At 45.0% G+C, this 25,474-nt stretch overlaps 2 protein-coding genes across 3 annotated transcripts in view; both read left to right on the forward strand.

The window, feature by feature from the left end:
- ttbk1a (tau tubulin kinase 1a) overlaps window positions 1-9,563 on the forward strand; it is a gene marked incomplete at its 3' end in the record, with an annotated part of 35,057 nt that extends 25,494 nt beyond the window's left edge. The window contains exons 15-17 of the mRNA XM_084465994.1: window positions 7,051-7,495; window positions 7,733-8,777; window positions 9,272-9,563. Coding sequence (XP_084322120.1) covers window positions 7,051-7,495; window positions 7,733-8,777; window positions 9,272-9,563 — 1,782 coding nt within the window. The remainder of the gene's footprint in view (window positions 1-7,050; window positions 7,496-7,732; window positions 8,778-9,271) is intronic.
- Window positions 9,564-12,883: 3,320 nt separating this feature from the next.
- pex6 (peroxisomal biogenesis factor 6) lies at window positions 12,884-24,783 on the forward strand (the record flags this gene model as incomplete). Of its 2 annotated transcripts, none has more annotated exons than XM_084465292.1 (17): window positions 12,884-13,993; window positions 14,726-14,886; window positions 15,142-15,219; window positions 16,078-16,186; window positions 16,519-16,649; window positions 17,414-17,525; window positions 19,148-19,350; window positions 19,576-19,762; window positions 20,119-20,195; window positions 20,557-20,674; window positions 20,953-21,158; window positions 21,807-21,868; window positions 22,336-22,444; window positions 22,666-22,782; window positions 22,955-23,032; window positions 23,433-23,572; window positions 24,375-24,783. In XM_084465292.1, 17 exons carry the CDS (start codon window positions 12,884-12,886, stop codon window positions 24,509-24,511), a joined length of 3,135 nt encoding a protein of 1,044 aa, XP_084321418.1. In that variant the 3' UTR covers window positions 24,512-24,783. The 2 variants fall into 2 exon arrangements, with proteins under 2 accessions (XP_084321418.1, XP_084321419.1); XM_084465293.1 differs by having other exon boundaries at window positions 12,915-13,993; window positions 17,417-17,525.
- Window positions 24,784-25,474: the final 691 nt, after the last annotated feature.

Raw genomic sequence — 25,474 nt, forward strand, 5'->3', positions numbered from 1 at the left:
TTTGGTACAGGAAAACACTTTTGAACATTCAGTTATTTTAAATGTACTTGGCTTCTTTACTTGGAGAGTGCTTCAGTCTTGTCTTTCTTGTATCTCACCAGCCTCTATCTCCTTCTATATTTATGTTGCTTCTCTTCAAGCCATTGATTGGCTGTAGGGCTAAGTGGGGTGATTGCCTATTGCCTATAGAGGTTCAAGGCTTTGTGGTGTACTATTAATCTCAAACTCTTATACTTCCATTGGTGATGTGATGATCCAACAACCTCCTCTTTAGCTCACTGTTCGAACGGTTTTACCTATTGATGCTACTTGCTTGACATCACTTATTGCTGCAGTGCAGGTGTATATATTATTATTTTAACACATTTTTGAGGAAAGTAATTAAGGGAAAGTAGTTCATTGCTAAATATATTGTATTTGTCAACTAAGTACATCAGGAAGAAGTGGAGAATTTGGTCCTATGTTATCGTTTTGTGTCATATAAGCGCAATACAAAAATTAAAATGTGAATAATGTTGTTCCTCCTCATTCATGCTGCACATTTTTTACCATCGACAATAGCAAGGTTGAAAGGTTGCTTTCACAACTCGACAACCGATCTCTCTCTATTGTTATTGGCAGGCGTGGGAGGCTTTGCATGTCATTTCAGTGTCGACCACACATTGGAAAATGTTGAAGTACAAGCTGGACTGAAATGAGTCAGAAGGATTTATTGGAACCCACATTACCCTAGAAGGCAGAAAATATATAGTGCTAGGCTTAGTGGTGTAGGGATGAGTATAGAGGCTCAGTGTTGGTGGTCTAGGGGTGACTCTAGAGCCTCAGTGATAGTGGTCTAGAGGTGACTCTAGAGCCTCAGTGATAGTGGTCTAGAGGTGACTCTAGAGGCTCAGTGTTAGTGGTCTAGAGGTGACTCTAGAGCCTCAGTGATAGTGGTCTAGAGGTGACTCTAGAGCCTCAGTGATAGTGGTCTAGAGGTGACTCTAGAGGCTCAGTGTTAGTGTTCTAGGGGTGACTAGAGGCTCAGTGTTAGTGGTCTAGAGGGTTGGGGTTAGTGTTGGCCTGAGGGTTTGTTTTGTAGGGGTGTCTCTAGATGGTTAGGGTTAGTGTTGGCGTGAGGGTTAGTTTTGGAGGGCCGTCTCTAGAGGGGCTTGTGGGAAAGTAGATAACTTAGATAAAGTTTTAAATTACTATAGGTAACAACCTAAATTGATACTTGCTGAATTTAGTGCTGAATAATTGTTGGTCCTTCAGTTCATTAAGCCATACTTATTGGTTACCAGAAATATAGGACAGCGGTTACAGAAACCAGGACTGCAAATGTGCAGCATGTTGCTTTATAATGCTGTTACCGACAAACAGAACAACATCAACACATGACTAAACCCGCTGGTTCTGACAGCAACTTCTGCCTCTCTCAGAGAAGACAAGATGTACTTTATTAACCCAGGACATGCTTAGACTGAAAACAGGATGCTCATCGTGAGCAGAAGTCAGTTCAGGATTCACTTCCTTGTGAGCAGCACGGTGGTGCTCCATCCCCTGCTGTCGCTCTCTCCAAGCACCTTACTGCTCTTATTTCAGTGCATCAAGGAGAAGCTCCTCTTGGTCAAGGAGTGTCATTCTCCTCTGCGATCCTTTTCCATTGACGTAACCACCACTGCCTTTGCAAAACTTGCCACTTAAAAGTACAGTATGTGAAGTGTGACTCACCTGTGGAGACAGAGACAGAGCGAGGGTGCCATTGAAGAACAGAAGAAGAAATAAAGAGGTGTTTTGGGGTAAGCACAGTTTAGGCTAGTCCTCTACCTCTCTTGTTACTATCTCAACCCTTTGTTGTGTTCAGCCATGCTCCTTACCTTTCTCCAATGTGTCTGTTTTGTGTGCTTGATGACTCCATGTCTTTCTTCTGTTGTGTGTCTTCTTAACCTCAACGTGTAAACAGTCAGCGGTCTACAGGTGCAAGGCCTTCTGTAGACTAGTGAGCTATGTGCTTGTGTTGGTCATTCGTTCTTTCCAAGTGCATTGTGGGAACATGTTTGCCCTGTCTTTTTCCAGCAAGGAGGATGCTAGTCTGAATAATAACAATAACACAATAATCAGTATTCCCAAACAGCTAACAGTCTGTTGGGTGTAGAATAGTACACACTGCTAAATATCTCCTTTTTTTCCCTGTAAGAGTGGAAGGTCATAGAAAGCCTTCCTCTTACCTGTCTTTTATAAACTTGATAGAAAGGCATGTTTGTGCAACCATAGTTACTGGCATTGGACCCCTCTTCCTCTCCTTAACGTCCTGCCCTCCCTCCTCTGATTGGTCTCTATACAGTTGGAGGAAGACAGGCCCCACCCACGGCCCAATCAGCTGAGGAGGCTGGCCTCCTATGTCTTCTCGTCGTCCACTCTGGAGACGGAACAGTATCCTCACGGCACAGGGAGCTTCATCCAGCGGAGCCGCTCGGCCGAGAGCAGCCCGGCACACCTCACGGCCTCACCGCGGCGCCGCCACGGCCCCCTGCAGAGCCCGGGTAGCCCCCGGAGCAGACACTCGGTCCTGAACGTGTCCCGGACACAGCTCCAGCAGATGCTGGCCAAGCTGATGAACAAGAACTCAAGCTAAGCTTACAGGCTAAAAGGGACTGGTGCATGCTGGGACACACCAATACACTGACCACAACAAGCCATGCTTATCACAAGGTAGGACACACCCACTGCTGTTGAAGTAGATGAACACATGCTTACCCACAGAGCTCCAGCTACTGGCGCTGTCCGGACTCCGGAGAAATGTTTTCCATGCAATAATCTCTTGAAGCAGATGACATGTTGCACATGCCAGACAGCTGGCACAAGTTTTGAAAGGACCTTGGGATTAAGAGATGGTTGCCAAGGAGACTGAAACAGAGCGACATGGCAAGGTAGCACCTTTTCTTGGTCATGATGGCAGCCAATCACATCATTTCTAGAATGTCATGCCAGCACCTTCTGATCTCCTCTTCTACAGAGCAATACAAAGACCCTATGGTCTCCTCCGAACATCAGTAGTGTTTAAGATTTGAGAAGAAGGCTATAAGCTCAAGGAGTGAATGCACTAATGCTAGTTGTCATTGATGCTTCTTTGTCATGATGCATAAATAGGTTTGTCTTCTTTCTGCTTGATGCTAGCCTCGCACAACCAGACCGCCATTCACTTTGCTCACGAGGTCTGGAAAGTTGAGTTGTTTGTGGAGGGGCGTCAAACTTTACTTTGCCAACCATTCTGATCCCCCAATCCCCATGAACTATATTGAAATGCCGTATTTCCATAGCAAACACCATTAGCGAAAGTTAAAGCTACCATTTCCATTGAAGTCAAACGGAATTGCATTCAAACAAATTCCAAGGAGCATCAATATGATGACGTTACTGACTCAATTGTAGAAATGTCCAAAGCGGTACTTCCCACTTTCCTCATCATCTACATCACTCGCTGGGATTCGCTGATTGGCCGACGGAATGTTGGTCGGAGCCTAGCTGGTGCATTGTGGTTAGGGTCAGGATGCGTGGTTGGAGGTTTGTGGATTGTGGTTAGGGTCAGGATGTGTGGTTGGAGCCTAGCTGGTGGATTGTGGTTAGGGTCATGTTGCGTGGTTGGGGCCTAGCTGGTGGATTGTGGTTAGGGTCATGTTGCGTGGTTGGGGGGTTGTAGATTGTGGTTAGGGTTAGGATGCTGGTTAGAGGTTTGTATGAGCTAGCTTGAAGCAGCTTGCTGCTTTTTCAGAGGTCTGAAAACAAGGAAAGACAGGTGCTGTAAAAAAGACGTGTGCTTCCTGAAAGATACATTGACAAGTATCTTATGTTCAAGTGTTCAGTTTGGGGATATTTCCCACAAGGCCTGCTACATTACCTGGTGTTCCCAGTCTGTTGTTCTTCAGCTGACAGTATTAATATTAACTGCAACTTGTTTGGCCTTCTGTTGCACTTTATAATTGAGTATATCAGCAAAGGATTCAATAAAATGAATGTTTGGGTGCAAACCAGAGTTGCAATAAGTTTGCAATAAGATTGTCTACACACTTTCCTATTCAGATCCCAAATCAACATTAGGCTATACACAAACAGAGATGGTTTATCCTTGAATAGACATTATGCCATACACAAACAGAGATAGTTACTCCCTATATAAACATTAGGACATTCACAAACTGATATATGACCTTGTTCTGGTTGCTCTTTCAAGATGGTAAAGGGCTACATGAAGTAAAAGTAGCAATCAATGGGTTATAATGAATGGTCAAGCTCCTCATAGAAACGCATGATATCATGATTTAATGAAGTTTCCTAATGCTTAATGGCTCAACGTATCGGAAAAGAGATGGGGGGGGGGGGGGTTAGGGTTAGGTGGGATGAGATAGGTTAGGGTTAAGGGGTTTAGGATTATTTAGGGTGAGATAGGATTAGGGTTATGTAGGTTTTAGGGGGGTTAGGGTTAGGTGGGCTTGAGATAGGTTAGGGTTAAAGGGGTTAGGATTATTTAGGGTGAGATAGGATTAGGGTTATGTAGGGTTAAGGGGGGTTAGGGTTATGTAGGGTGAGATAAGGAAAGGGTTATGTAGGGTTAAGGGGGGTAAGGGTATGTAGAGTGAGATAAGGTTATGTAGGGTTAAGTATGGTTATGCAAGGATATGTAGGGTTATAGGTATGTGGGGTAAGATTGTGATGCAATGTATCAGAAAAGGAACGATGTGGATCTAGCTGCTGAATCCTGACTTATTTTGCACAGGAGAAGAATAATGCTGTAAATGATTGTCATCTTGTCTGTATGTAATGTCACCCACTTTAAAAGGGATTCACATTGGAAATAAAAATATATTGTAACCATAGACTGATGACTGGAGATTGCATGTGAACTGCTGTACGTACGACACACAACTCTGATTCTAAAGATGAACTATGATATGATTATGAACACAAACCTCTGTAAGACTGTAAAGACCCTGTGATATTGTATATAGTCAAAAGTGTAGAGAAGATACTCACGGATCAAAGTAGGTCACAGACGACGAGCATCATTACAGCCACAATGCTCCTCAAACCATCATAGAATTAAATGAATGCTAGCGACATTTACTGTAGGTACTACAGTCATGTATTTAATATAGCGCTATGTATCTATCATTGGCGGTAACATTCTTAATATGCACATAAGAAAACTCCACCATCATCATCTCCTCGAACACTTAGAAGGTGCCTTCATCAGAACTCGGGATACCTTTAGAAACTCTAACATTGTGTCCTTTTACCAAATCAATGTTGTATGCATAATGTGCATTATTTCTATTTGATGGATTTAAAGTCCAGTCATTCCTGGGTGCCACGTGTGTTTGTGCTTGTTCCCTTTTTAAAAAGGTAACACGGTTGGCCCCTGAGTCAGGGCTAGGGCTTGTTTGGTCTGATCCTTGAGTCAGGGTTAGGGCTTGTTTAGTCTGATCCTTGAGTCAGGGCTAGGGCTTGTTTGGTCTGATCCTTGAGTCAGGGTTAGGGCTTGTTTGGTCTGATCCTTGAGTCAGGGTTAGGGCTTGTTTGGTCTGATCCTTGAGTCAGGGCTAGGGCTTGTTTGGTCTGATCCTTGAGTCAGGGCTAGGGCTTGTTTGGCCTGATTCTTGAGTCAGGGCTAGGGCAGGTTTGGTCTGGTTCTTGAGTCAGGGGACGGTTGGTCTGATTCTTGAGTCAGGGTTAGGGTTAAGTTGGGCTTATCCGTGAGTCAGGGTCAGGTTGGTCTGACCATTGATTCAGGATAAGGTTGGTCTGATCCGTGAGTCAGGGTTAGGTTGGACTGATCTGTGAGTCAGGGTTAGGTTGGACTGATCTATGAGTCAGGGTTAGGTTGGACTGATCTGTGAGTCAGGGTTAGGTTGGACTGATCCGTGAGTCAGGGTTAGGTTGGACTGATCCGTGAGTCAGGGTTAGGTTGGACTGATCCGTGAGTCAGGGTTAGGTTGGACTGATCCGTGAGTCAGGGTTAGGTTGGACTGATCCGTGAGTCAGGGTTAGGTTGGACTGATCTGTGAGTCAGGGTTAGGTTGGACTGATCCGTGAGTCAGGGTTAGGTTGGACTGATCCGTGAGTCAGGGTTAGGTTGGACTGATCCGTGAGTCAGGGTTAGGTTGGACTGATCTGTGAGTCAGGGTTAGGTTGGACTGATCCGTGAGTCAGGGTTAGGTTGGACTGATCCGTGAGTCAGGGTTAGGTTGGACTGATCCGTGAGTGTCCTCCACATGTAGAATATATAGTATATATTATGGAACATATATATATATATATATATAATAGTATATATAATTATATATATAATGATATACATAATAGTGTATATAATATTATATGTAATAATATATATAATAGTATACATAATAAAATATGTAATAGTATATAGACTAATATATATAATATATATGTTATTGTTCATATAATAATATATATAATAGTATAGATAATATAAAATATAATTGGATATAAAATAAATAGTCTTTTTTTATCACTACATATTTGTACAGTTACTGCTTGTGTAATTTACAGGTCCAGCATGTATTTTAAACCTTTTTTTAAATGAATACAAGAATACTGTGTACATATATACAGAAAAGTAGATAATACTGTGTGTACATATATACAGAAAGATAGATAATACTGTGTGTACATATATACAGAAAGGTAGAGGATGGTCATCTCTAAAAGCATGCTTGTTGATGGTCCTAGTATGTACAGGGTGTATGCTATCTTTATAAAGGGAAACACTTGAAAATCACCAGGTATCAGACTGTCAAAGAAGAAACTGCAATGCATTTTTGTGCCTTTTATATCAATGTATGTAATCAAGACAATCTTGAAATGCTTGTGTACAACCAAAATTACATTAAATGGTTTGGCGGCAAATGCTTACATTGTTGTCTTTCTTCCTTCAAGTGTGAGTGTGATTTAAAACAGTGTGGTTGTGAATTGAGAACGTGAGTGAGATAGATACATTCAAATGTTTGGGTGTTTTTTTTAATGATCTGACTTATCATGTCCTTTTAGGTGATGTCTCCGACAGAACCAGCCTCGCCGGACTATCGCACCAAGAGACAAAGTGGAGAGAGGGAACACTTTCACATCCTGCCTCAGCTCCAGGCCCAGAGGAGCGACTTCCTCACGGTCATCCTGACCGGCACCCTGCCCCAGCGCCGGGGAATCTCCGTCCCTCCTACGGACCGCTGGGAACCCCCGGGGCCTGGGGAGGATGATGTCACCAAGAGTGAGTCCCACAGCGAGGCGAGTCAGAAGAGCACTGAGCGCAGCCAGGAGGCGGCCCCGTCCACCCTCATGGCTGAAGACCAGAGAGTCAGGGAGCCCGTGTCAGCTGGGGACGTAGACCCGGACCTGGAGGATGGCTCCAAGACCCTGGTCCTCTTTTCGCCTGGCGACACACGCAAGTCTCCCTCTGGGGGAGACCAGCTCCTGGAAGCTGGTTTAGCCACTCCCTGTGCCCTTACTCCTTCTGCCCTCACTCCTTCTGCCCTCACTCCCTCTGCCCTTGTTCCCTCTGCCCTCACTCCCTGTGCCCTCGTTCCCTCTGCCCTCACTCCCTGTGCCCTCACTCCTTCTGCCCTCACTCCCTGTGCCCTCACTCTCTCTGCCCTCGCTCCCTGTGCCCTCACTCCCTGTGCCCTTACTCTCTGTGCCCTTGCCCAAGCTACCTGCGCTGCTGCTCCCCAGACAGACAGGCCCCTGGACAAACTGGGACCCCCTGCCCAAGCAGAGTGTGCTGAGACTGGCAGGTTATCGCCGGCTCTTCGGTTTGAACTGCGACCATCCGCCCAGATCACTCCAGCGTCCCCACCCTTTACCAAAGTTGAACGCACTTTCATTCATATCGCTGAGACCTCACACCTGAACGTCATGTCTTCTAGCACTCAGTCCATCAGGGAGGGCGACCAGGAATTATTATCTCATCCTAAAGAAGCCACAATCGAGCTGCCAATCCAAACAAAGAGAGAAAAACCCCAGCATGGACCACGTACACAAGCACCGCCGGAGGAGCCCTCTCTGACAGATCACAAATGCTATGACATGACTTCCCCGAACCAATCATCGGAGCCTGTGCCAGAAGCAATCTTAGAAGAGTCAGACGTTAAACAGTCAGTATCCAGTAAGAAAGAACCTGCAATAGAACCACAAGAGTCCATCAGGCCCAAAGCTCGCAGTCGCATCCCTGTGCTTGCTTCTGGAGAAGACTCTGGCTCGGACAGGTCCTCCTCCACCTCCGCCCGGGCCCATCTTCAGAAGCGAGCCAGACAGGGGGATCTGGCCCGCTTGCTAGTGAAGAAGCAGCAGGGCCGTTGGATCAGGAAGAGGTTGATCTCTGGAACGTCCTCCTCACTCTCCTCAATGGACGAGGAAAGGCAGAAGGTTTCGGAAACTCTCTCCGCCACCGGCTCAGAAGAGGACACTCATACCTCGGAAGAGTCCAGAAGGGGCTCCTGTCTTCGGCCGACTGAGGAGCACGGCTCCATGGAGGGGCGGAGCAGGATCCCCAGGCCCCAGACCCCCCGGCCCCAAACCTCCAGGACCCTAACCCCCAGGACCCTAACCCCCAGGACCCAAACCCCCCGGCCTCAAACCCCCCGGCCCCAAACCACCAGGACCCTAACCCCCAGGCTTCTAACCCCTGTGGGGCTCTCAGATGAGCTTCCTGCAACACGACCCTCCCAGCGATTGCCGCCAGGAACCAGCTCTAGCAAAGGAGTTGCAGCTCCACCTAATAGGTATGTGGACTTGTGGAGATGTTTTCCATTTCCAACACGCAGTCAAAACAAGAACAAAAATAAGCAATCAGTTTTATATTTAAATCAAAGAACTTGAGTTGAGTTGAACTTGAATATATCTGTAAATCGGACAAATGGGCAGAACTGTATGAGTTAGGTTAGAGTTCGTAATTATCTGAGTTAGGTAAGGGTGAGGCGAAGGTAACTTGAATATATAAATATGAGGTAGGGTAAATGTAACTTGAATCTTGAATTAGGGTAATTTGAATATGTAAATATGAGTTAGGTTAGGGTAATTTGAATATATAAATACATAAGTAAGATTAGGTTAACTTGAATCTATCAATATATAAATTAGATTAGGGTAATTTGAATATATAAATATATGAGTTAGAAAAGGGTGACTTGAACATATAAATAAATTAGTTAGGTTAGGGTAACTTGAATCTATTATGTTGAGGGTAACTTGAATATAACTTTTGCTTTCTTCTCAGACTCCAGAAGTTTGGCATGAGAAACAAACCACTTCCTGTCAGGTCTGGCTCCGCCTCCTGTCCCCGCCCCCCAGCTGGCCCCGCCCAGGCACCGCCACTACGCACCATCTTTGGAACCCGCCGCAGTCTAAGCTCCTCCCATTGCAGGACTGACAGTCCCTCCCCTCACAGGCTCCTCCCCACCAGAACACCCCTCTCCATCAGGACTCCACCTCAGACACCACCCCGAACTACAGCCCCCCTGGAGCGGGGGCGCAGCCGCCCCAAAGCAGCCTTGGGTGGTGCTAGATAATAAAAGAGCAGCCTTAGGTGGTGCTAGATAATAAGAGAAAGTCCATGTGGTCAAGATGTGTCGATGTTAAAGAGGAACTACATGCTAGTTACAGCTCCAGCCAGGGAAGTCCACCAGGGACATGACTTACTCTTTAAAGCTCCTTGGTCTGATTTCATCTATAACCCTCTATTTTTTAGCATGATTCTGTTCATGGGGTATGATTTCATTTAGAACCCTCTATTATTTAGCATGATTCTGTTCATGGGGTATAATTTAATTAACAACCGTCTTTTCTTTAGCATGATTCTGTTCATGGGGTATGATTTCATTTATAACCCTCTATTCTTTAGCATGATTCTGTTCAGGGGCTTCCAGTAGTGAAGAGCAATGCTGCCATGGTGCTATGGAACCTTTAGCTGCCAGGGTTATGTTCAGGGTTAATGAGAGGGTTAGGGTTAGTGTGAGGGTTAGTGTGAGTGTCAGGGTTATGTTAGTGTGAGGGTTAGTGTGAGTGTCAGGGTTATGTTATTGTGAGGATCAGGGTTATGTTAGTGTCAGGGTTAGTGTGACTGTCAGGGTTATGTTATTGTCAGGGTTAGTGTGAGTGTCAGGGTTATGTTAGTGTCAGGGTTAGTGTGAGTGTCAGGGTTATGTTAGTGTCAGGGTTAGTGTGAGTGTCAGGGTTAGTGTGAGTGTCAGGGTTATGTTAGTGTCAGGGTTAGTGTGAATGTCAGGGTTATGTTAGTGTCAGGGTTATGTTAGTGACAGGGTTATGTTAGTGACAGGGTTAGTGTGAGTGTCAGGGTCATGTTATTGTCAGGGTAAGTGTTAGATAATGTGTTATAGTGTTAGTGTTGGTTAATGTATGTTAGGGTTATGTTAGTGTCAGGGTTATTTTTAGGGTTAAGGAGCTGTTTCTCTGGCATCCTCGCTTCACAGCCTGTGCATAGATACACACATAATTCACTGTGTATGCTGCAATATACCACAATTTATTTAGTGGGGATGGGCAAATAATTCTATGTATGAAAGACTACATTTAAATGATTGTCTTCTCCATTCAATCCCATAGTGTCAGTGGTTGAAGTGAATGCTTGGCTGTGCTTATGATAAGAGATTCTACCCTTGGAGGGAGCATGTGACCATCCTCTTGTATATAACAGAAGCATTTCTCATTAAGACATCTTTATTTTTATCTTGCAAAGCAAAGTGTTAGCCTGCTGTGTTGGCTCTGCCTGTTTATATTCGCATGATAAAACAGACTTCACCACTGAGTCAGCTCTGACCTGAACAGGCTTCCCTACTGAGTCAGCTCTGACCTGAACAGGCTTCACCACTGAGTCGGCTCTGAACTGAACAGGCTTCACAACTGAGTCGGCTCTGAACTGAACAGGATTCACCACTGAGTCAGCTCTGACCTGAACAGGCTTCACCACTGAGTCAGCTCTGACCTGAAGAGGCTTTCCTACTGAGTCAGCGCTGAACTGAACAGACTTCACCACTGAGTCAGCTCTGACCTGAACAGACTTCACCATTGAGTCGGCTCTGAACTGAACAGGCTTCACCACTGAGTCAGCTCTGACCTGAAGAGGCTTCACCACTGAGTCAGCTCTGACCTGAACAAACTTTACCACTGAGTCAGCTCTGACCTGAAGAGGCTTCACTACTGAGTCACCTCTGAACTGAACAGGCTTCACCACTGAGTCAGATATGTGATGGATTGCTGCTTTTGTGGCCGATGTAGTTGGTGACTCTTGATTGTCAAGTAAAGTACTGGTCATGTGGAAATCTGTGTCTTCACTTGTTCTCTCCCACTCTTCCGCTCTACTGTAAAATGATCTATAAATCATCATTTTCAGACCAGAATCTATTTATCCAGTCCCATCAGAATCCAATGGAGGAATATTGAAGTGAGATTTTAAACGTGAAGATGAACATTATTAGTTATACACCCTGTATGGTAGTTATGGTTACAACATTACAGATTGTACACCCTGTTTGGTAGTCATGGTTACAACATTTCAGATTGTACACCCTATGTGGTGGTCATGGTTACAACATTACAGATTGTACACCCTGTGTGGTGGTCATGTCAATTCATATTAAGAGGTATTTAATCATTCAGCATTACATTTATCCAAAGCCACTGACATACAATCACTATGTCATTATAGGGTTACAACTCTAACCCCGATCTCTATGTAAGGATAAACAACGACAGGGTGTCCCGTTATTGAAAACAATGTAATAAACAAAAAAATATCTTAAACATGAATGAAAATGGCTGCTGTTTTTTGTCAACAGCTGCTTTAAAAAATACTATTCTACAGTTCTACAAGCTTGTTGTAGGCCTATTTGCTTTTTCAAGGAAACATCTGGTCCCTAGTAGGCCTAGTATTAAACCGTTGTTGTAGCCCATTGATTCAGAACGATTATTATACAAAATTATTGCACAGCATTAGAATGTTATTGACCAATCAGAATCAATTATTCAACTATACTATAGTATAAATCATTGAAATGTTACAACCATAACGCCGATCATTATATCAATAGGGTTACAACCCTTACCCCGATCACTACATCATTATAGGGTTACAACCCTTACCCTGATCACTACATCATTATAGGGTTACAACCCTAACCCCGATCACTACATCATTATAGGGTTACAACCCTTACCCCCTAAGCCTGTTCGATCGGCTATGTGGGGGAAACGATCGAGGACTCTGGCAGCAATGCATCATCAGCCTCACGAAGTGAGGCGCGACAGAACCACCGACCGCTCGCTAACTCCCCAATACGTACAGCACGGGATGTGCTATTCTCTGTCCTACAAAGCAACTCCAACTGGTCCGCCAGAGAGAAAACAAGAAGAGACCAGATGGCTCACCCGTTTAGGTACCCTAACCCCTGGGAGCCTGAATAGCCACCGTGATGGAGCCACAATGGACTTCCTCCAATCTACTTCCATTTCGGACAGAACTTTAGGAACAAGGACCTCTGGCATGGCAGTGGTGAGTGCAATGGTTAGCTTCTGGCTTTGTTTTCAATACATGTTATATGTCATATGTTCCGATACTGCTGCAGCAGTATCGGAACATATGACATATAACATGTATGATGAGTCCAGCACCCACCGATTAACTAATGAAACGAACGTAGAATACAACTGGAAGTAGAGAAGTTGAGGACCTTTGTCGCCCCCTAGGGATCATGTGGGGAGGTGGCATGGTGATACCTAGACCGAGGCCTAGGTGGCGACCGAGGTCCACATGCGTGTTAGGCCACGGTTCAGTGTAGTTGTGTCCAAGAACCTCGGCTTCGCGTCATTCAATATGGCAACGTATGGAGTGTTGTCGTGTTTGGACACATTTCCAACACACATGAACCCTTTTGACGTTCTTATTAATAAGTCACAGTTTCAATATGCCTTCCCGGAATACACAGATGTGCATTCCGGGTCTGTGACTGTCCTGTTTACTGTGGGACAGCTGAAGAATCGCAGTAAATCCAGACTTTTACTTTGTGCGCACCCAACAGTGGATGACAGCACTGGACCCAGAGACCGAAACAAACCGATCATCCTGCTGGTGTCCCGGCTCTTCCTCCAACACCACGACCTACAGCATCAAACGGCGGGGGCGGTTCGGCTGTTCCCAACCTCTTTCTTGAGTAAAGTGGTGATCGGAGCAAAGTCTAGACACAGTTTTAAATGGGCCAGCTCGGCTAATTTCTCCACTGGGCTGCAGGCTCTTGCGTCGGATGGACAGACACTTTTGGCCCGGGAAGGAGACCAGCTGTTGCTGCCATACCATCCTCTGTTCGGAGACAACTGGGCTCAGGTCCAACAGCTCCTCCTGGACCTGGTGGTGTTGTCGTGTAGCCCGGTGAGACAGGGCAGGATCACGGCCAGCTCCTGCATCGTGGTGTCGGACCTCTCGGAGCCTCCAGGTTGCCTCTCCCCTCTCGCCAAACCTCGGACCAAACTGTTCGTCTCAGACTTTGCTCATTTCTCCAACAGCCTTTACAGGAGCAGCTCGTTGCTGGCCAACAAGAAGGCTCTGACCTCTGGGTTCTCCGGGTTTCTGCAGGCATTGGAGGGCAGAGTTGACGTCCGGGTAGCCAATGTATTCCCTCTGCTAAAAGACACCCATTTTCGGGGACAGGATTTGGACAGTACTGTTTTTGTGAGCAGGAATTTGCTTATGAAACTTGGGCTGTTTAATCACGAGTGGGTGATGCTGTCTGAGCTGAAACCACACAACAGTGTTGAAGTGTCTCACCCCCGTAGAGGTCGCCTCGCCTCCCTGCTGGCTATGGATCTCACGCCTTTTAGTATGGAGCTCCACTTGAATGACACCTGTGGTTTAATTTCCATGACTCACTGGTTCAATCTGTCAGGGGGGGAGACGGTCCCAATGGCCAACAGGACCCTGAGGATAAAGGTGAACCATTTACTTGTTTAATTGTTGATGTTTACAAAGTGCTTCTGTTTGGACTCCAAGGGCCGGCCCTAGCCTTTTTGGTGCCCTAGATGAAATCAGCATCATGTGCCCCATCTCAGGTCCACGACATTAACCTGCATTGCAAACTTGACCCCGGTCCAAAATATTTTTTGTTGTTGTATGAATATTTTGATATTGATGAGATATATTTATAAAGAATCATTTTCTGTACATCTAATTGCCTTTGTTTTCTAGAGATTACTTAACTAAACGGATAACTTAATTAATAGAAAATGGTGGTGTTTAATTCTATGGTGTTTAACTCTATGATGATTAATCCTATGGTGTTGAACTCTGCAGTGATTAACTCCATGGTGTTTAACACTACATTGTCTAACTCTATGGTGATTCATTCTCTGGTGTTGAACTCTACAGTGATTAACTCTATGGTGTTTAACTTTATGGTGTCTATCACTACAGTGTCTAACCTTATGCTGATTCATTCTCTGGTGTTGAACTCTGCAGTGATTAACTCTATGGTGTTTAACTTTATGGTGTCTATCACTACAGTGTCTAACTCTATGGTGATTCATTCTCTGGTGTTGAACTCTGCAGTGATTAACTCCATGGTGTTTAACACTACAGTGTCTAACTCTATGGTGATTCATTCTCTGGTGTTGAACTCTACAGTGATTAACTATGTGATCATTGCATGATGCTTGACTTTAACAGAGATGGAATGACTCCAGTGTGATCCAGGGGTCTCCGAGCTTCTGTCTCTCAGCCTCTCCTCCCTTCGCCAGCAAGCTGCACGTTGAACCGGTCCGCTCCCCACAATACGATGCTCACCGCTGCTACGATCGCATGCTAGCTCACCACTTCAACACACCTAGGTAGGTCTGCTATGATGGCATGCTAGCTCACCACTTCAACACACCTAGGTAGGACTGCTATGATAGAATGGTAGCTCATCTCTTCACCATAGTTAGGTAGGTCTGCTATGATCGCATGCTAGCTCACCTCTTCACCATAGTTAGGTAGGCCTGATTAGATTAGAGCATGCTAGCGCACCACTTCAACCCAGCTATCCTCTGTTGTATTGTAAATATTGCTCATTATTCAGATCCGATTTTTGGTCTTGTTTTCAGGCTGGTGTCACCGGGAGATGTCCTTGCGGTCTCAGATGAAAACTACACAGGGGAGATGGAGAGCATCTCACATCAGAGGTAAGAAATATAGAAATCCACTTTTGTGGAAGTAAAGTAAATAAACATGACGTCATTTGTTTATGGTAGCTCTTACGGTACAGTTCATAAACCTACGACAGAAAGATGGGGTGCTGTGGATAAGGGATTGTATAGGGATTGTTATTATATTGAGAAGGTAATGGCTATAGCTTAGGCCCTGCTTGGTAAAAAACATTTTCAAAGTTGACCCACATATATTGCCCCTGTGCAAGCAGGTGCCAAAAAAGGTTTGGTTCCACTGTGAAACACAGTCAAACTTAAAAGGTCAGCCTCTCCGTTTGACAGTTCTGAAACGTGGTATATGGGCCTCATTTGACCTGTTGAATGTTTAAGGACCCATGAGGCTTTTCAGGTTAGATTCTCATTAATCATAAGTCCAAATTACACATCATATTGAGTCATATTGAGATCAAAAAATGAAAATGAGCCATATTCAATCCATTCCACTCCAGAGAGATGCTTGGTTGGTCCATCAAGCAATTCCCCTTGAAGACACATCTCCTTTAAGAGGCATTCGCTTTATTCCCTTTTAAGACGCATTCCCTTCATTCCCTTTAAGACTAATCCCCTTTAAGACGCATTCCCTTCATTTCCTTTAAGACTCGTCCCCTTTAAGACGCATTCCCTTTAGGAGGTGTTCCCTTTAGGAGGCATTCCCAATCTTTCCAATAAATGTTATTCGATAAGATACAAGTACAATACACAGAGTACAATAATCCAATAAAAAAAAAATACAATACATATATACACTACAGTGTATATGTGTTGTACCAGGTTGTGGTAGAACACAGCCGGCTGCGCGGTAAGTACTACCTGTGATGTGATCATCTCTCCCAGGGGGGTGGTGCTGTACTTCAAGGTGACGAAGGTGTTTGGTCTGGGAGATGGTGAGGAGGAGCAAACAGGAGTTTACCTCGCTGACAAGAGCCATACTTCACTCTACACGGTGAAACCCAGAATCTACTGTTTCAAATTAAGACAAGAGCCATACTTCACTCTACACAGTGAAACCAGAATCTACTGTTTCAAATTAAGACAAGCGACATACTTCACTCAACATGGTGAAAGTGTTTGAACAGTACAGCCTTAAAGTGATAATAGTTCTACTGTATATCATTTTACTTTTGAACAGTAGAGATTTAAAGTGTTAAACGTTCTACTGTTTTAAAAGTCCAGGTCTATTGTTGAGTTTGTAATATAAACTGACCTGATGTTGTTAAACATGTAGTTCATGTGGCCCATGTAAAGCTGACGTTTGGTTGTGGTGTCTTCCTGCAGGGTGGAGCTACTGGCAGCCTGGTACCGTTCTGCAGCGTTGGGAACTCGTTGTGGTCCAGTGTATCTCCCGCAGGACTCACCGGCACCGTGGACCACATCACTAGCATCATTACACCACACCTCAACAACAGGTTAGCCACCAATACCACCACCAATATTATCACCAATAGTAACATAACTACCACTTACCACCATTACCACTAATATGACCAACAATATTACCACCAATACTCCCACCCAATCCATACTACAAATACTCACACAAATATAACTGTCATAGTATGAATTATAATCCCAATATTACCACCAATAGTTCCAATACTAGCACCAATACTAGCATCAATACTACCACAAATATAAACATCAATACTACCACCAATATCCTCCCTACTACCGAGCAATTATGTTAACATCTTTGTAAAAAAGCACCAATAGTGCAATAGTAATCGCACAATTCCAACGCCAATACTGCAACCAATACGTCAACAAATATTACTACCGTAATACTGATACTACCACAAATATTACCACGATAGCACCAATACTTTTACCAATATTACCACCAATAGTTCCAATACTACCTTCAATGCTTCCACTTCCACATGCTACCACTACTACAATCCCTACTAAGGCCAATACAAACAATACTAACACCAATTTCACAAATAGTACCTTGAATACTTCTACCAATAGTACTACTACTACTACTACTACTACTACTACAATGACTAAGACCATTACTGATCCCATTACTACCACAAGTAATGATACCACTACTACTACTACTACCCCCAGTATTGGGGGTAGTAGTAGTAGTAGTAGTAGTAGTAGTAGTAGTAGTAGTAGTACCACTCCTACTACCAGCTCTTGATCACTACCTCGCTCCTTGTCCTAGAAGCGGTGTGGCTCTGGGGCGATGTAACCTCCTTCTCCAGGGAGCCAGAGGATGTGGAAAGATGACATCTGCTAGAGCTGCCTGCAGACGTCTCCACCTTCAGCTGTTTGAGGTACTGCTGACTATACTTTGTTAAGATGTACTGACTTCACCTGGTTGCAGTACTAATAACTATACCTGGTTAACATGCTACTAACTGTACCTGGTTAAGATGCTAAAAACTACACCTGGTTAAGGTTTTCGAACTAGTAGGTACTAATAACTATACCTTGTTAAGGGTTTCTAACTACCTGATTAAGGAACAACTAACTATACCAGGTTATGGTTCTACTAGCTATATCGGTTAAGGTTTACTAACTCTACCTTGTGAGGATACTACTTACTATACGTGGTTATGGTGCTATAACGGTTAAGGTATACTAACCTCACCTGGTGACGATAAGGCGTGGGAAAAATGATTGATTCTTCGATGCATCGCGATTCTCTCTAGAATTATTCTGTCTCGATGCAGATAAGTTAATAATCTGAATTTTAATTCTGTTCGCCTACTGCAGAGCGCTACAGAAAACTCCTTTCTGCCTGCGGGTTCTCTGCGCAGAGAACCGACTTTATCTAATATATGATATTAGATAAGGTAATTCATCTGTTTGTCTTTAATGGTCATCACAAAAGTAGGAAGTGATTAGCAAACTCTTAGTAGCAAACTCAGAAGTATATATATTTTTGAAAGAAATAAAAAAAAATTGTTGCATTGCGATAATAGTTTCAGAATCGAATCGTTGACCTCAATTACACAATTGTCTGCCAAGGTAATGAGCCAGCTTTCAGTGCTTTGTGAGAAGATGCTCGTGTGATAAGTAAACATTCTGTTGAAATGTCCTTCAGTGAATGATGTCTCCACTCCCCTCGCTTCCTCCACTTCTGTGTTTAGGGTTAGACCTAAGCAGGTCATTTTAGCCCTAACTCTAACCCTTACTGCCATGCCAGTCTAGTTTTCTGGCATAAACTTTCTACGTTTTATTTGGGATGAATAACCAATTTAAAACTGGGGATTCTGGAATATTCTTGAACGATATTCTGCTTGATCGTCAAGGGTAATAATATGACTCACTGATTGGTTCATAGCTGTTATTGATTAAAAAACAAAGCATTTGTCATGCTGCTTTTTCAATGGAGATTAGGGGCCTACTGTTCTCACTGTGAGGGCAGAACGGTTCTGGAAAATGTCCTTGAATATACCTGGAAAATGACACGTTCAAAAGAGTGGAAACCTGTACTAACTTCACCTGGTTAAGGTACTACTAGAACTATAGCTTAACTAGTAGGCATGTAATGCATCACTGATGGGTATGGGACCCCGATATGATGGTGTGAGGGCATTTATGTTACATGTATCTGTCAGCACAACTTGCTGAGTCATTACATTTATATTTATTAGGAGTATCTTTTTTTGGTTTCTACCTTCCAAAATCTCATTTACCTTCCAAAAAGTATTTTGTACGTATGTATGTGGGGTGAAGCTACATATCATGTATTGGTATGTATGTGGGGTGAAGCTACATATCATGTATTGGTGTGTATGTGGGGTGAAGCTACATATCATGTATTGGTGTGTGTGTGTGGGGTGACGCTACATATCATGTGTTGGTGTGTGTGTGGGGTGATGCTACATTGCTACACATCATGTATTGTTGGTGTGTATGTTTCACTGTGCTAACTATCATTGTTCTCCAGGTCCAGTGTGTGAGCTTGTGTGGGGACACGACGGCTGCTTGTGAGGTGAAGATGAAGAGCGTGTTCAGGAAGGCAGAGTCTCTCCAGCCCTGCGCCCTTCTGCTGAGGAACCTGCAGTTCCTCGGCCCGCCAAGAGGGGGTGCTGATGAGGACAGCAGGGTGCAGGCTGCCCTCTACCAGCTGCTAACCAGCTGCTCTACCAGGTAACTATAACTATATATATTAGACCCTCTACCAGCTGCTAACAAGTTGCTATACCAGGTAACCATATATAATAAATGATGTTAAATAATCAATGAGAGACACGTTGGTGCCATCATGACTTATTTCTTCTATTTGGCGAAGCTTGGATGGATTGTGTGTCTCTGTGTGTGTCGTTTAAAATAATATATTCAGTCAATCAGGACAATATCTTTCCCTTGTGCTAGAGTTGTCGTCATAGCAACAGTAAGCAGACATCGGGAGGTTTCTGCAGACGTCATGGCAGCGTTTGTCCACCAGGTGTCGATAGAGAGCCCTAATGAGGAACAGAGAGGAGCCATGTTGGCCAGCCTCACCCTGGGGCTTCCTCTGGGAAGAGACGTTAGCCTTGAGTACCTGGCAAAGCACACCTCTGTAAGTATACAACACACTCGTAGAACGGCTCTCAAATACACCTCTAAGTTTACAACACACTCATAGAACTCCTCTCAATGTACACCTCTAAGTTTACAACATCTAAGTACAAAGTACACCTCTAAACAACACACTCAAAGTACACCAAAGTTTACATCACACACCCCGCCAGAATACCTCTCTGGGAACATTAGAATTTTCGCATGGACAAATGTTTGCTGTCTCCACAACGGTGGTCCGAGCCCCCCACTGACATCAGGTCAGCCGACCTGTATATAGTGTGTATAATGTGTGTATAATGTGTGTATATTGTGTGTATATTATTTGTTTAACATGTTGCATGTGTTTCTACCCAGGGTTTGGTTCTTGGAGATTTGAGCTCTCTGCTGGCTGAAGCTGGGAGGGCAGCCACTACAAGACTTCGGCAGAGCTGGTAGGGGAACTCATCATGTATGGTGGTGAACTTAGGCCCAGTCCCATTTCTCTCCCCTTAACAAGAACACTTGCTTTGAGTGCCCTTAACTGCAAGTCCGCTCCCGAGCTGGCTAGCGTTCAAGGGTTGATTTTAAGGGAAAAGCAGCACTCCCCCTTGCTCCAAGTATTGGGACACCCTACCCCTTCGCGGGAACGCGCAAAATCTAGGGTTAGGGCTCAAATCTAGGGGAAGGGGGAGAATTGGGACAGGGACTTCATCTTCATCACATATGCAGTATTGCTAAGTGTAAGGGTTAGTAAGGGTTAGTCAAGCCTAGACTAGGGGTTAGTCGTGGTGAGTCATCCTGTGTTGTGTGCAGTGCTGGCCAGTGGGAGGTGGACCTCTGCTCCAGTGGGGTGGGCCTGGAGCTCCAGGATGTGACCTCAGCCCTGGAGAAGCTGCAGGACTCCAGGGCCCGGGCCGTCGGCGCCCCCAAGGTAGCCCACCCGCCTGGTCCTACTGAAACCATTCATAGTGGATGTTCTGGAACAGGAGGTTCTGGAACAGGAGGACATTTAGGATTTGGCGTAATTGCACCACTAGGTTATGTGCAAGAAGCTCACTTGATGTACCTTAGTTACGGTCCATTACTGGATCTTTGAATCTCACCAACACCAACTACTTACACGCCATGTAGTCATCACTTCTCACTAGCTAGTAACTGTGTGTGTGTGTGTGTGTGTGTGTGTGTGTGTGTGTGCGTGTGCGTGTCCAGATCCCCAGTGTGCGGTGGCAGGAGGTGGGCGGCCTACAGGAGGTGAAGCAGGAGATCCTGAACACGGTGCAGCTGCCCCTGCAGCGGCCAGAGCTGCTCTCCCTCGGGCTGCACAGGGTGGGCCTCCTGCTCTACGGACCGCCCGGCACCGGGAAGACCCTGCTGGCCAAGGCCGTAGCCACCGAGTGCTCCATGACCTTCCTCAGGTAAGCACTGACCCCAGCCCAACCGACCCCAGCCCAACTGACCTGAGCCCAACTGACCCGAGCTCAACTGACCACTGAGCCCAACTGACCTGAGCCCAACCGACCCCAGCCCAACTGACCTGAGCCCAACTGACCCCTGAGCCCAACTGACCCCAGCCCAACTGACCTGAGCCCAACCGACCCCAGCCCAACTGACCTGAGCCCAACTGACCCCAGCCCAACTGACCTGAGCCCAACCGACCCCAGCCCAACTGACCTGAGACCAACTGACCTGAGACCAACTGACCTGAGACCAACTGACCCGAGCTCAACTGACCCCTGAGCCCAACTGACCCCTGAGCCCATCTGACCTGAGCCACCCGGATGCGGCGCTCCCTGGCTGTCTGGCCTGCCTTTTTATCTTTATTATGCTTGTGGTCCCTCAAGATTTTCTTCTTATGCAATTTAATAAGACTTATTATCTAGCAACGTGTGCCAGGGTTAACAATCAAACCCTCATTATCTGTCTGTGTTGCTGTTTCTGTCTCTGTGTGTCTGTCTTCCTGTCTCTATGTATGTCTCCCTGTCTGTCTGTGTCTCTGACTCTGTGTCTCTCTCTGTGTCTGTCTCTCTGTGTCTGTGTGTCTGTGTCTCTGTCTGTTTGTGTAGTGTTAAAGGCCCTGAACTCATCAACATGTTTGTTGGGCAGAGTGAGGAGAACATCAGAGAAGGTGTGCTATTTATTTGCTTACACTTTAAAATATTCTCAGAATAGAATTCTATTACAATTATATTATTATTAATAACTGTTATGTTTGGGCTAAGGGTTAGAGGACCTGGGGTGAGTTATAGACGATAGGGTTCTTGGGATAAGGTATAAGGGTTAGGGGTTTTGGGGTTGGGTATGCAGGTTAGGCGACGTGGGGTTAGGTATTAAGGTAAGGGGACTTGGGGTTAGGGGATTTGGTATTAAGGTAAGGGGACTTGGGGTTAGGTATTAGTGTTTGTGTTAGGGGAGGTGGGGTAAGGTGAGGGGTAAGGGGACTTGGGGTTAAGTATTAAGGTAAGGGGACTTGGGGTTAAGTATTAAGGTAAGGGGACTTGGGGTTAGGTATAAGTGTTTGTGTTAGGGGAGGTGGGGTAAGGTGCTAAGGTGAGGGGTAAGGGGACTTAAGTCTTTCACATATTTGTGTTCCAGTGTTCTCCAGAGCTCGGAGCGCTGCTCCCTGCGTGGTGTTCTTTGATGAGCTGGACTCTCTGGCTCCCAGCAGGGGGCGGAGTGGAGACTCTGGAGGAGTCATGGACAGGTACGCTCTCTCCATAGATCCCTCTATCTCTGGATACATAATACATCCACCTATCTGCCCCTCTATATGTCAAAGATTCCTCTCTATCTATCTTTGCCATCTATATATCTCTGTCTCTGCCAAACACCTGTTACAGGTGTGTGTGTGTGTGTGTGTGTGTGTGTGTGTGTGTGTGTGTGTGTGTGTGTGTGTGTGTGTGTGTGTGTGTGTGTGTGTTACAGGGTGGTCTCCCAGTTGCTGGCCGAGCTGGATGCTCTTCATTCGAGCAGGGGGGTTTTTGTGATCGGGGCCACAAATCGCCCGGACCTGTTGGACCAGGCCCTGCTTCGTCCTGGCAGGTGAACCCTGACCCCTAACCCCTATAACCTTAACCCCGGAGTGGTACCCCTAACCCCAGAGTGGTACCCCTAACCCCAGAGTGGTACCCCTAACCCCAGAGTTCTACCCCTTACCCCAGAGTTGAATGAAAAAAAAACTCAGATTGCAAACCAGAATATGTTTGTTCTCCAGGTTTGACAAGCTGGTCTATGTTGGAATCAACTCAGACAGAGAGTCTAAACTGCAGGTCCTCAAGGCCATCACTGCAAAGTAAGTCAAAAAATCTGAAACCAACCAACTTAACAAGAAAAGCACTTTCTGTGGAATGTTCTATTGGATATGACCCTGACTACTTTCAGGGTCAGGGTCAGGGTTAAACTACTTTTAGTAGTCAGGGTCCCTACAGTTAAACCCTACAGCTGAAGCTTGTATTTCCTCTCAGCTAATTAGATCATAAGAACTGCCCAGAATCAGGTCACAACTCTATCCGTTTACAGCCTATGACGCTTTTAGGACATTGTGAAAACACCATACAAAACTTAATTTAGACCCTGAAGTCATACAGGTCTGTCTCACTCCTCTCTTACAAGATAGCACAGAAAAGTGTCACGTGTGGATGACTTAATCCAGACTTTATTACCTACAGTATGTGGTCTGATTTTTGTCTCAGGTTCCACTTGGACCCTGATGTTAGTTTGGAGGTGGTGGTAGATGGATGTCCAAGCCAGCTGACCGGGGCAGACCTCTATGCGCTCTGCTCTGAAGCCATGACTGCAGCCGTAAGAAGGAAGATCTTGCTCATCACCAACGGTATGCCTGGAACCTCAACACAATTAGGGTGCTAACTAGGGTTGGGCGGTATATCGATATTTTAATTATATCAATATTTTTTCAAAATATTTTTTCTCGCCATCCCTGCTCAGTGCATCCAGCGCAGCAAGTGAGCGAGACTTCTCCGGTGCTGGATCTGATATTCAGGAGCGGAGGAGTCAACTAAAACCGTCAACAGTGGATGATGTGCTTTTTTTGCACAGCAATCTAAAGAACCACGCCAAACACCAGATAGTGTAATTCCCAGGCGTTCCATCTAATGTGTCTAATTTTCCTTCGAGTGCGGGTCGGGCATCTGTATCAATTTATAGCGGGTCGGGTGCTGCGGAATGTAATTTCCACTACTGTCGGAACATGGGTCGGATGCGGTTTCAAGTATTGCGGGTACGGGCGGGTGCGGGTTTGCAAAATAAGAGCCGTGCAGGACTCTGCTCTGCTTATCCTTCTCCGTCCCGCTCTGCCTCTGGCTCACACACACTCTGCCCCGGCCCTGCTCTTCCACTCACGTCACTTTTTTAAATCCCCTTCAGTGTGAAACATGTTCGTCAAACGCATTTGCCACATCTTGCTCCAGGCGGGAAATGAAAGCACAGCGGTGCCCCCGATGTAGAATGACGAGTTGGAGCACAGCAACGGCAACTATGTTATTGCGTCAACAAATATAGATATATATCTTATATCGTCATCCTGCTTGAAAATATTGAGATATGACTTTTGGTCCATATCGCCCAGCCCTAACAAATCTTGACAAATTTGAGAGTAAAATAATCCTCTTTCCCAGGTCTAGACACGGAAGACTCCCCACTTGTGCTTTCCTCAGAGGACTTCACCATGGCTCTGAAGGACCTCCAGCCATCTGTTTCTGACCAGGAGCTTCTCAAGTACCAAAACATTCAACAGCAACTCACTGCCAAGTGAACCCTCCCAATAACCTCTCACAGCATTCAGGTGAACAGTGAAGAGCTGTCGATATACTAGTCAGTGGATTCCAGTCTAGCATTGGATAATACTACCCTGATTTACTTCCTTAACTCCATCATATCATGCAGTAAATTCCATCATATCTTGCAGTATACTCCATCATATATAGTCCTGCTTTCCTTCAGGGATTATTTTCTTTATTCACGCTGTTTTGAAATTTCTATAAAAATAAAAATCTAATTTATGCAATCTAATTTATAGAAAGTATGAATGTGTTTGAATCTTGTACACCGAATGTAAGTAATATTATTAAATAATATTATTAATCAAATCTCTGTATTCCTTCCCCCCCCCCTGTATGTGCAACACCACACTATGGAGATAAACTCATGAACCACAATCAAAGTTTTAATGTTTAAAGTTTCAGACACAGCAAATTAATCACTAGACATCCAGTTTACTTCACAGTGGAAATGATTAAAGGGGTAAGCCTATTCCTAACCCTATTTAAGGGTCCGGTACCATATATCATCCCTAACCCTATCGATGCTACACTGCAAGAAAGTTTCCTTTCATTGCTGGGAGACATCCGGTGACTTGAACACATTGGTTTGGAGCTCATCTGACCACACAGGTTTCGCTATAGAAGACAGAGGAAATAAGGACAGTACTCGTATCAAAACATTAGGTTACACAGCCAGACACACACAATGTTTCTCTACACTAAATATTCTGTACAGCATCAGTGGACCATGTTTAAATCTTCAAATATCTGTTTCCTAAAGTTAAAGGCCCTCTGTATTAAGATTGCTTGAAGTGCTACCAAGAGGCCGGAGACCCTTGCAGTCCTTTGAGATGCCATGGAATCGGATTAGCTATAGTGCGACTGCTCAATGAAGAGCATGTCAACATGCTACAACAGAAGAGTCGTTTATTCTGTCTCTTGAAAGATTACTCTTA

Source organism: Micromesistius poutassou (genome assembly GCF_964030765.1).
Source record: "Micromesistius poutassou genome assembly, chromosome: 3".
Lineage (NCBI taxonomy): Eukaryota > Metazoa > Chordata > Actinopteri > Gadiformes > Gadidae > Micromesistius > Micromesistius poutassou.